This window comes from Astatotilapia calliptera, chromosome 4 (genome assembly GCF_900246225.1).
Source record: "Astatotilapia calliptera chromosome 4, fAstCal1.2, whole genome shotgun sequence".
Taxonomy (NCBI): Eukaryota; Metazoa; Chordata; class Actinopteri; order Cichliformes; family Cichlidae; genus Astatotilapia; species Astatotilapia calliptera.
In genome coordinates this window covers 5,629,328-5,641,553 of record NC_039305.1, presented here as the reverse complement: position 1 = coordinate 5,641,553, position 12,226 = coordinate 5,629,328, and the positions used below count along the sequence as shown (strand labels likewise).

Genomic DNA, 12,226 nt, shown 5'->3' with positions numbered 1-12,226 from the left:
TTATAGCAAACAAAACCAAAAGATGTGGAAACAAGAATGTGGAAAAATTAAGTTGTGTGTGTGGTTTTTTTTGTTTTGTTTTGTTTTTTACATTTCCAGCAGATTGTAATATGGTCTGACACAAAGGCTAGGCTTTCTTATAAAATGTTTCTATGATGTAAGAGAAAGCATGTCTGTGGGAATACAGCAAAATATCTGTATGAGTTTAACTGATGTGTTTTGGTGGTTCACAACTGGAGTCTCTAGGTGTGTCAAACCTGTTTGAGTTCACAAGCCAACCAGGAGCTATATATAACAAATGGGGTGAACCAGTAAAACACAACCTATGTGAAAACAAACACCTATATCTTTTATGAGAAGTGAATAGATATTCTGAACATTTTATATATACAAAAACATGAACAGCCTGAGATGTCTTAAAGTTTAATTTCAACTCTGTCTGAGAGTCTGCTGTCATAACAATCGACAGATCACATTGATTCTATATAGAAAAAACAATATTATGCATCTTTGTGATTGAAACACCATTGTTGTAATACTGGCATCACATCCTTACTCCAGGAATAGCAGAAGACAAAAAATAATACAAATTAAAAAAAATTACAGTCTTTTGTCAGAAAAGCCACTCCGTAGACCTGTGGCAGGTGAGGGTCCTGTTCCAGGAAGCAGGAACTATGGAGACAGAGAAAACAGAGACCTCCACTCTGTGGACAGTAAGGGTCAGCCAGCTTCCTTGCACTGCAACATTTATTGTAGGTCACTGTAGCAATCATTGTTTAAATAAAAGACATCTGTTCTTTGTTTTGCAATCAGTCACACTAATGGAAACATTTTGTGTTACAGATGGAACCTTGGATATGATGTGGATATTTGGGTAAGGAACAGAAATGATTTTTAAGACTAAGACTAAACTAAAGGAATTTAAAGGGGTGTTTTAAAAGCAGACAGACTGTCTGAATGTAATCTGATTACATGTAATGTTTGTCTTTGTTCAAAGATTGAGATTCACTTATTATGTCAAACAGCATTTGAAAGGTACAGTGTCTGTACCACTGAAAATCACATAAAGCAGACTCTGTGGGTCTGCCCAGAACTGGACCCAGCTGCAGGTATTAGAGGCTCCATAATGGATCAGCAAACCATGCCCTACAGAAAAAGATCAAGGACTCAAGGATGAGGTTCAGCATGGCCATTTTGCAGCTCATCCTGTCTAGACTGAATTTTTATGTTCATATTTCATTTATTTTGTTTGTATTCTGTTCCCCGGTCCTTATCTAAAATGGTTCATAACATGTTTGCCTTTACAGATAAAACTTACATTCAATAAAGACCTGTAAAGCTGCCCTGCCTTTTTTCAGTTAAATAGGAAACCATTACTATGCTCTAACTATGACTATTAACAATAACTCGATAAGACATCTCTCCTACGGCTACAAGAGAGGAAACAGTGAAGGCCGACATTAGATTAGATTAGGCAAGGCAAGTTTATTTATATAGCACAATTCAACAACAAGGTGATTCAAAGTGCTTTAGAGACATTAAAGAACAAAAACAAATAAAAAGCATGAGTTAAAATTGATTAAAAAACAGTAGATAAAATCAGGACAGTAGATAAAATCAGTAGTTAAAATGTAAGTTTTGAAATTTAAGCTTAACAGTGTGGATTTGGTGTTTTATTCAAATGTAGCTGAGAATAGGAGTCTTCAACCTGGATTTAAATAAACTGGGTGTTTCAGCTGATCTGAGGCTTTCTGGGAGTTTGTTCCAGATATATGAAGCATAAAAGCTGAATGCAGCTTCTCCGTGTCTGGTTCTGACTCTGGGAACTGATAAAAAACCGGATCCAAATGACCTGAGGGATCTGGAAGGTTCATACTGGGTCAGGAGGTCACTGATGTATTTTTGGTCCTAAACCATTCAGAGCTTTATAGGCCAGCATCAGAACTTTAAAGTCTATCCTCTGATGGACAGGCAGCCAGTGTAAAGACCTCAGAGCTGGACCGATGTGGTTCACTTTTTTGGTCTTAGTGAGGACTCGAGCAGCAGAGTTCTGAATGAGCTGTAGTTGTCTGACTGATTTTTTAGGTAGACCTGTAAAGATGCTGTTACAGTAATCAAGCCTACTAAAGATGAATGCAGGGACTAGTTTTTCCAGGTCCTGTTGAGACATCAGATCTTTTATCCTTGAAATATTCTTGAGGTGATAGTAAGCTGATTTTGTTATTGTCTTAATGTGTTTTTCTAAGTTTAGGTCCGCATCCATCACTACCCCCAAATTTCTCTCCGGGTTTGTGGTTTTTAGGTGTATAGATTGAAGTTCTCTGGTGACATGTAATTGTTTTTCTTTGGCACCAAAGACTATTACTTCAGTTTTTGTTTAGCTGGAGAAAATTGTGGCACAACCAGTCATTAATTTCCTCGATGCATTTACCAACAGCCTGTATAGGGCCTCGGTCTCCTGGTGACATTGTGATATATATTTGTGTGTCATCTGCATAGCTGTGGTAGTTTATTTTGTTGTTCTTTATAATCTGTGCCAGTGGGAGCATGTAAATGTTAAACAGAAGGGGTCCCAAGATGGAACCTTGGGGAACTCCACATGTGATACTTGTCTGCTCAGATGTGAAGTTACCTATTGATACAAAGTATTTCCTGTTTTCTAAGTATGTTTTGAACCAGTTTAGTACAGTTCCTGAAAGACCTGTCCAGTTCTCCAGTCGTTTGAGTAATATGTTGTGGTCAACTGTATCAAATGCTGCACTGAGATCCAGTAAAACTAAGACTGTGTTAAGAGATTTTCTACATTATACAATATAACCAAATCTCTATAATACAATATAATCAAGTGTGCCTTATATTCTGTGTGTTCATATATTTTCACATAACCAAGCTTATTGTTAAAGAGAACATAATGCATTCCTTACCTCAGTGTGTGATGTCAGATAAGCATGATATACTTCTGCATTGTTATTTTCAGTGTACTGTATGTGTGCAAGGTCAGATAAGCTGAGATAATGCCTGACCTCTCCCCTTTCAGTTAAAAGAGGAAGTACTATGTAACTTACTTTCACTATAAATAAAGAACCAAGCCTGCGCTCAGTGTGTGTCTTCTCAGAGACATTCACCCGTGCGCACGTTTTCTAATACTCTCTGAGTCGGTCTACAGTGTCTTATTTCTCTTACTTGTGTTTGAACAAATGTCAACCCCTGACAGACTGACATTTTTCCACTGTCTGTATTCAGACATATGTCATTAAACACTTTGGTCAGAGCGGTTTCAGTGCTGTGGTTCTGTCTAAAACCTGACTGGAAGGCATCATAGCAGTTATTCTGTTTTAAGAAGTAATTGAGCTGTTGAGAAACTGCTTTTTCAATGATCTTACTTAAAAATGGGAGATTTGAGATCGGCCTGTAGTTGTTCATTTGTGTCTTGTCAAGATTGTCCTTTTTCAGTATAGGTTTTATTACAGCAGTTTTTAGTGGTTCTGGAAACACACCTGACATTAAAGAAAAGTTGACGATCTGTAACAGGTCTGACTCCAAAGTCTTTGAGACCTTTTTGAAAAAACTTGTTGGCAGGACATCTAAACAGCAGGAGGAGTTCAGTTGACCTAAGATGTCTTCAGGTCTTTGCTGTTAATCGGGTGAAACTGTTTGATGGTGTTTAAACAGTTTTTCAGTGGACACAGTACATATCCTGAATATGCTGTTGATGTACCAATTGCTTATCTAATCTTTTGGATTTTTTCTGTGAAGAATTTGGCAAAGTCATTGCAGGCCATGGTCGAATGAAGTTCAGCTGCCACTGGCACAGGAGGGTTTGTTAGCCTGTCAACTGTAGAAAATAAGACCCGAGCATTATGACTGTTTTTGGTGATGATGTCAGAGAAGTAGGACCTCCTTGCACTCCTCAGTTGTAAATTATAATTGTGAAGTTTCTCTTTATAGATGTCATAATGAACCTGGAGGTTTGTTTTTCTCCATCTGCGCTCAGCTTTCCTACACTCTCTTTTTCATTTTTCACCAGTGTGGAGTTTCTCCATGGAGACTTTTTCCTTCCAGAGATAACCTTCACCTTAATGGGAGCAATAGTGTCAATGACATTTAACATTTTAGCATTGAAGCTATTGACGAGCTCATTGACTGAACCTCTGGACAGGTCAGGTGTTAATGGGAAGACCTGGTTAAAGATCTCACTACTGTATTCAGTTATACACCGTTTTGTGATCACTGCTGTTGATTTGTGTGGGCTGAAATTAGATTAGAAATTACAAATGGCCACACTGGGGGACATTACAGCAGAGTTTTTCCGTAAATCTTATTAAGCAATACAGTCCATCCATCCATTTCCAGCCCCTTGGAGGCAGAAGTCTAACACAAAAGGGAGGACCTCCCTCTCCCCAGCCACCTCATCCAGCTCATCTGGGGGAAATCCTAGGCGTTTCCAGACCAGCTATAAAGATGTAATTTTTCCAGGCATGAGCAGCAAAATAAGGTTGTTAAATCCATCAGTATGCCGGCTTGTACACATACACGAGAGACACGAGAGTTCTTCTTTACTGATGTTTACTGTGCTTCTCTTAACGTACAGGTACACCGTAGAACTGGTGAATACAAATGTACAAGAAAATTATATTTCAGCATTAAAACATATTACAATATAAAATTCACAAAATATAAACAAACATACCACTTTGGCCTGCAAGTAGACAAACCGGTGTAACTGGAACTTAGGGCTTATTTCTTCTTTCTTAGCTTGACTTTTACACGGCTAGACCGTCACCATGCGCAGCTTCTCTGACTTTTTTCCAAAACAGGAAGTGACCTCTGCCCTTACCTTATATTTACAAAATTAACCGGCTATTTTCCATGTATCAAATTAACTGTACACCAATCCGGTAGGCAAAAAAGGAAAATGTTAACATGCTCAACACAAAAATAAAACATACAAAATAAAATGAGTTAGTTACATTATCATTACAAGAGCTCCGCCTAGTGGTCAAATACTAACATTTCAACAGCTGTTACACTCCCACCATCACGCTATCGCAACAGCATGTGTGTTCCTAAAGGAATTTAACCCAACAATGAAATTAGCGAAGGTTAACCAATAAACATTATGTTGAGTCTTTACTCTGCTTCAAGTAAAAGTATAGTCTTATGTATGGGTCTCTCTAAAATCGTCTTAGTTGTGTGCTTCCCCTTATTGTCTCTAGCAGAGTCACCGATGAGAAGCTTAACTTGTCTGACTCTGCCGTCAGCTCCTGGAGTGACTTCCACAACTTTGGCGAGTTTCCATTGATTTCTTGGAAGACAGTCTTCTTGTAATAACACAATGTCATTTATTTTTGCATTTCTTCTGTTTTTATTCCATTTGCTTCTGTGTTGCAGGTTTAACAGATATTCCTTTCTCCACCTAGTCCAAAATACATTTGCCAAATACTGTACTGGTTTCCATCTTTTCTGGAGGTAGAGATCTTCTTTAGCAAATTCTCCAGGTGGTGATGAGATCACTGCTGATTTCATCATCAAAATATGGTTGGGTGTCAACGGCTCCCGTTCTACAGGGTCGTTGATAGACTCTACAGTTAGTGGTTGACTATTAACTATTGCCATAGCTTCATACATGAACGTTCTCAATGATGAAGTGTCTAATCTTGAAGCTGACTGGTCAAGAATGGATTTCAGAACATTTCTTATTGTCCGAATCTGCCTCTCCCAGACTCCTCCCATGTGGCTAGAAGCAGGTGGGTTGAAAACGAAAGTTATTCCCAGCTCTTTGACTTTCTCTTGAGTTGCTTGCATTAGAAGCTCGTTTCTTGCACCGATAAAATTGGTGCCTTGATCACAATGCAGCTGACCTACGTTGCCACGTATTGCTATGAAACAACGGAGTGCATTGAGAAAACAGTCTGCACTGAGATCATCTAGAACTTCTATATGTATAGCTCTCGAGCACATACATGTAAACAAGAGTCCATATCTCTTCAAGTCTTTCCTCCCTTCTTTTACACAGAATGGTCCGAAGCAGTCCATACCGCTGTATGTAAATGGAGGGGTAGCTTCCAGTCTTTCTGGTGGCAGGTCTCCCATCCTTTGTTCTTGATTGCCTTTCCTGTACTTTCTACATTTGACACATTTGTATATAAATGACGATACTTCAGTACTGCAGCCAATTACCCATATGCCATTGGACCTTAGCTCATCTACTGTCATCCCTCGGCCTTGCTGATGCGTCTTCTCATGAAAATGTTTAATGAGTAGGTGCGAGACATGATGTTTCTTTGCCAGAATGGCTGGGTGTTTGATGTTGGGATGGATTGATGCTTTTGTAAGTCTTCCTCCTACCCTCAAGATATTGTGTTGATCAAGGAATGGACTTAACTGAAGTAGCTTTGAGTGAGATGGTCTGACTTCCTCCTTATCCTTTATGATCTTAATTTCCTTTCCAAATGCTTCTTGTTGAACTGTCTGTATGATGAACTCCTCGGCTTCTTTCCTTTCTTCCAACGTAGTACTTTCATTGGACATTTACTTTGAGTTCTTTGCATACTTTACACGTCGTCTTAATCTTGCTATTGCTTTCACAATTCTCGTCCAATCTGAGAATTTTTCCAGACGTTCCAAAATGGATTTCTCTTCTTTTGCCTTAACTGCGAATACTGTTGTGACTTTGAGTTCTGGATCTTCGATACTGATCTCTTTCACTTTAGCATCTTCTTGTGGTAGTTCCTTTTGCCATAAAAAACTTGGTCCTGTGAACCAGTTGGACTGTACTAGTTCTTTTGTCATGACTCCACGTGATGCGTGATCTGCAGGATTTTGTTCAGAGGCAACATATCGCCATTGACTTGGTTCTGTACTTGATCTGATTCTCTGTATTCTGTTAGCAACGAATACATGAAAGCGCCTTGCGTCGTTGTTAATATAACCAAGGACAACTTTGGAATCAGTCCAGTAGTACACCTGAATATTTTGGATCTCCAATTCTCTCTTTAGAAAGTCAGCTGCTCTCGTAGCTACTACAGCCGCAGAAAGCTCCAATCTTGGGATGGTTGTCACTTTAGTAGGAGCGACTCTTGCTTTACCCATCACAAGAGTGCACTGTACTTCTCCAAACTTGGTCACTGTTCTCAAGTATGAGTACACACCATAACCGGTTACACTGGCATCAGAAAAGCTGTGTAACTCATACTGCTTCACTTGGTCAGATGTTGATGGGACATAACAACGTGATATCTTTATGGAGGACAGGTTCTGGAGGTCTCTGAGCCAAGCTTCCCATTGAGGCTTGAGATCTTCTGGAAGCGGCTCGTCCCAGTCCAGCTTTTCCTGACACATTCTTTGGAGGAGTTTCTTACCAACTAAAATGAACGGAGCGACGAATCCAAGTGGGTCGAATATTGAGGCCACTGTCGAGAGCACTCCTCTTCTAGTGAAGGGGTTATTCTTTACAATCACCCTGAATTGAAAGGTGTCTGAGCTTACACACCATTGGACCCCTAAGGCTCTTTCTATCTTTGGCTCTCCTAGTGCCAGATCCAGATCAGTTGCTCCTGCTACACATTCTTCCTTTGGGATAGCAGCAATCACTTCCTTGCTGTTGCTAATGAACTTGTGCAGGTGCAGCTTACCGGTGGCACACAGTTCTCTAGCTTCCTTTACAAGTTGAATAGCTTCTTGCACTGAATCCACACTCACCAAACCGTCGTCCACGTAGAAGATGCGTTGCATGAACTTCACCGTGGCTTCACTGAACTTATTTTCACCTTGCGCAGCGACATGCTTGAATCCAAAGTTTGCGCATCCTGGTGAAGATGCTGCACCAAACAAGTGGACTCTCATGCGAAACACTGATGTGGACTTTTCCATGTTACCATCCTCCCACCATAGGAATCGGAGGTAATCTTGATCTTTTGGGGCAACATGAAACTGGTGAAACATGCGCTCCACGTCACACATGACAGCTACACGTCCTTTCCTGAAACGACACAGAACTCCAACAAGAGTATTTGTGAGGTCAGGTCCTGACAGGAGATGCTCGTTGAGCGATGTATTCTGGAACCTTGCAGAGCAATCAAAGACGACGCGGATCTTATTTGGCTTCTGCGGATGGTAGACGCCATGGTGAGGAATGTACCATGCTGGTTGATTATTTAGCTCAGCCTCTGGCACTTTCTCTGCGTCACCTCTCTTTATGATGTCTTGCATGAAAGTCACGTAGTCCTTGTAGTAGCGCTCGTCTTTTCTGAGACGCCTTTCTAAACACTTCAGTCTGTGTTCTGCCCAAAGTTTGTTGTTTGGCAAGTCAGGTCTTTCTTGTCTGAAGGGTAGTGGCATTTCAAAGTGGCCATCTTGCCTTTGTTTTATGCCTTCTTTTACTTTGGCTAGAAACAGTAGATCTTCTTGTGACATTGACTCTTCTTCAACACTTTTTTCAACAAAGTCCATCTCTAGCACATTAAGTATCTCGGCTGGAGTAAGTATTTCTTTGACTTTGTTTCTGCTTACAAAGTGAACTTCCGTTTTGAGCTTGTGAGCTGGTCCTACAGCTGGCAAGACTTGTCTAACAATAACACGATGGCTTACTCCTATTTCATCTTCACAATCACCTTCAGAGTCACTGTAGCCAATGATGCTCCAGCCAAGCAGAGATTTCTGTGCAAATGGCTGGTCTCGATCACCACTGACCACCGCTAGAGGGAGCAATGCTTGAGGACAGTTATATCCGATCAGTAGTCCAACTTCACAATCAAGCTTGGGAGCCATCTCCTTTGATAAATGTTTCAAATGTGACCAGTTCTCTGCTGTTTTGTTTGTGGGAATATGTGATCTGTTAGCAGGAATGTAGTCTCTGGTATAGCTTGTTGGTAGTTTGATTCTCGTTTCAGAGTAAATGCCTCTTACTTGTAAGTCCTTTAACTTGCTGCTTGAAACAACTTTTGTTTTGGACGTTATAGTGGAAATCTTGAGTTTAACTGGCTCTAACATGGCGTTGAGCGACTGAGCTGTGTCTTTCAAGATGAAAGTGGTGTCACTTTGAGTATCGAGCAAAGCATACACCAACTTTTCATTCTCTGGTTCATCCACAGTGGATACATAAACTGGGACAACTGAGGAAGTACAACCTTTTGACTTTTGTTGCACAACTCTGTTGGATGTAACTTGGTTAGATACTTGCTCTTGTACTTCAGAAACCTCTGTTTCCTGGTTAGCCTTAAATTGTTGTTGGCTATTCTTTCTTTGTTCCTTGTCTCTTTTCTCTCTGTCTTGATGTAGACAAGTTGGGTGAGGCTTTTGGCATTTGTCACACACACTTCTGGAAGTGCAGTTCTTAGAGTTATGACCAGTCTTGAGGCAACCAAAGCACAGTTTTTCAGACTGCACAAACTTTACTCTCTCTTCAACTGACTTGTCCATTATCTTGCGACATTTCTGAAGCGTGTGACCAGGTTTCTTACAAAAGAGACATGTGACATTTGTCCTTTCACTAGAGCTTGTACTAAGTGACTTAGCATTCAGCATGTAGTTTCTTTTGGGCTTGTCTTTGAATGCATGCTTGTCTTGTTCAGTCGGCTTTATTGCAGGCAGAGAAGTGATAGGATTACATGCAATTCTTGCTTCTTTATTCAGGAATTTGACAAAATGACTAAAATCTGGGAACATTCTGTGTTCATCTTGAAACTCTGTCACCGTTCTGTTCCACCGTGCACTTAGCCAATCAGGCAGCTTTGCAGCTATCCTCTGATTTTCCACGCAGTCATGCAAAACTTGTAAACCTTGAACATAAGGTATGGCTGACTCAACACTGCTTAGAAAATCTGCAAACTCACGTAGATCTTTAGTGTCTTTGTTGTTAATTTTTGGCCATGACTGAATCTTGTCACGATATGATTTGCCTATCACAAAGGGATCTCCAAACCTGTCGTTGAGTATCTCCCAGGCAGCATGATAAGCGGTGTCTGTTCCAACCAGAAAATGTCCTTCAATAGCCTTCTTCGCTGAACCTCCAACATACTTTCTCAGGAAGAATAGCTTTTCTTGAATTGGCAGATTCTTGCGGTCAACTAATGTTTGAAAAGACAACTTCCAGTCATTATACTGCAGTGGATCACCTGTGAAGACTGGAGGCTCTGGGATTGGGATTCTGTTTGCAATGATAGCTTCAGCGAGCATCCTTACAAGATCAGTGGAGGGCGTTTCATTTGCACTACGAATTGCTGTTTGAGGGACAGAGGCTCGGAGAGGTGCAATTTGTTGCGGAGCTCTAACTTGAGATGGGATGAATGGTTTCGAGTTCACATTTGGAAAGCTTGGTTGCGGGACGGAACTATCTTGTCTTACTTGGGAATGAACAGGAGATTTGTCTTCATCCTCACTATTCACACTTTCAGCATACACTTTCAATCTTGCTTGTGCTGCATTACGCTTTTGCAATTCTCTCAAAAGTTCCACTTCCTTTCTCTTTTCATCTAACCTTGTCTTTATTGAGGTGCTCTCAGTTAGAAATTGAGCTCTTTTCCTTGCATCCTCAACTTCAAGTACTCTGATTTCTTCCTCACACTGATGCTGTGTTTTCATTATTTTAATGACTTCTTCTGTAGCTGCTACATCAGCTGCAGCTTCTTGTCTTTGTTGTAGTGTGACCAGATATGATTGCTTTGACATCCCAGAGATAGACCTTGACTTATATGTGATCCTTGAAGAAGCACTGGATGAACTGCTGTCATACACGGACTCTGAATCAGGCCAGGGTATACTATTTGGATCACCATCTTCTTCTAAAAGGCATTGAGCCTTTGCTCTGGCAGTTTCACTGATAGCCATGCACACATCACATCTTCTGCGCATTTCAATATCAGGACTTTGTATTTTTCTGATCTCATCATGAATGTTACAGATGTCAGTCATACTAGTGTCTATAACACTTACAGCTTCAGGTATTAACTCAATGTCTTTACTCTTCACCATTCTTTTAAATAAGTTTATGTGGTATTTCTACTTCTTGTAAACTCGCTCAAAATTGTTTGTCAAGTCATTTAACTTGGCTTCTTGTAAGGATTGTCCCTTTTCAGTGAGAGTGCGTGTGCGCTGGCTTCTGCGTAAGCTTTCTGACTGTGTGCCTTCAGTAAATACTGAGCACTGTGGAGTTTCTTCTCCATTTGTCTGCTCTTTACTTTCATCATTTTGAAAATTATCCTCAGCACTTTCTTCTTCAGTGGGCTGTATTGCATCTTCATTTTCATCTGCCATGTTGTCTTAATAGTATTTTCACTTGACTTTAACATTTACTTGATAAATCTTGATTTTAGCTGCTCCTTAATATGAAAGGTCACTTTGAATTTCAAATGGAACTGAGGCTTGATAACAATTTACAAGTGCTTTGTTACTTCCAAGACACGGACTTTTGTGCTTGCTTGACTATCTTTCACTTGTTAGCTTGCTTCTTTACGTATTCAATGCATTTGCTGGAGCATGTGATACTTCTCTTGCTAGTAACTTCTCTTGCTAGTAGCGTCTCTTGCTAGTAGCGTCGGTCCAACCATCTCGTTGCCTTCTCCGGAGCAGTGGAGTGTTCTACTATGCCGGCTTGTACACATACACGAGAGACACGAGAGTTCTTCTTTACTGATGTTTACTGTGCTTCTCTTAACGTACAGGTACACCGTAGAACTGGTGAATACAAATGTACAAGAAAATTATATTTCAGCATTAAAACATATTACAATATAAAATTCACAAAATATAAACAAACATACCACTTTGGCCTGCAAGTAGACAAACCGGTGTAACTGGAACTTAGGGCTTATTTCTTCTTTCTTAGCTTGACTTTTACACGGCTAGACCGTCACCATGCGCAGCTTCTCTGACTTTTTTCCAAAACAGGAAGTGACCTCTGCCCTTACCTTATATTTACAAAATTAACCGGCTATTTTCCATGTATCAAATTAACTGTACACCAATCCGGTAGGCAAAAAAGGAAAATGTTAACATGCTCAACACAAAAATAAAACATACAAAATAAAATGAGTTAGTTACATTATCATTACAAGAGCTCCGCCTAGTGGTCAAATACTAACATTTCACCAACTGTTACAATCAGGGTTGTGGATTTCTCTATTACTATGGGTGTGACGATCACAGGTTCATAAATAAACTGTGTCCCCATATGTTTTTATTTCTTTCACATGCAAATTTTTATGCTACGATGTTGACAGAGTGGTCC

The 12,226-nt window shown here is 40.1% G+C and overlaps 1 protein-coding gene across 1 annotated transcript; it reads right to left on the bottom strand.

Annotated features, from left to right (window-relative positions):
• Positions 1-6,788: 6,788 nt before the first annotated feature.
• On the bottom strand, positions 6,789-12,134 carry LOC113021519 (uncharacterized). Its single transcript, XM_026166280.1, has 3 exons — positions 11,760-12,134; positions 7,089-11,673; positions 6,789-6,883 (listed from the first exon to the last, which is right to left on the bottom strand). The coding sequence occupies exons 2-3, from the start codon at positions 10,969-10,971 to the stop codon at positions 6,789-6,791; spliced, it is 3,978 nt and encodes a 1,325-aa protein (XP_026022065.1). The 5' UTR covers positions 10,972-11,673; positions 11,760-12,134.
• Positions 12,135-12,226: the final 92 nt, after the last annotated feature.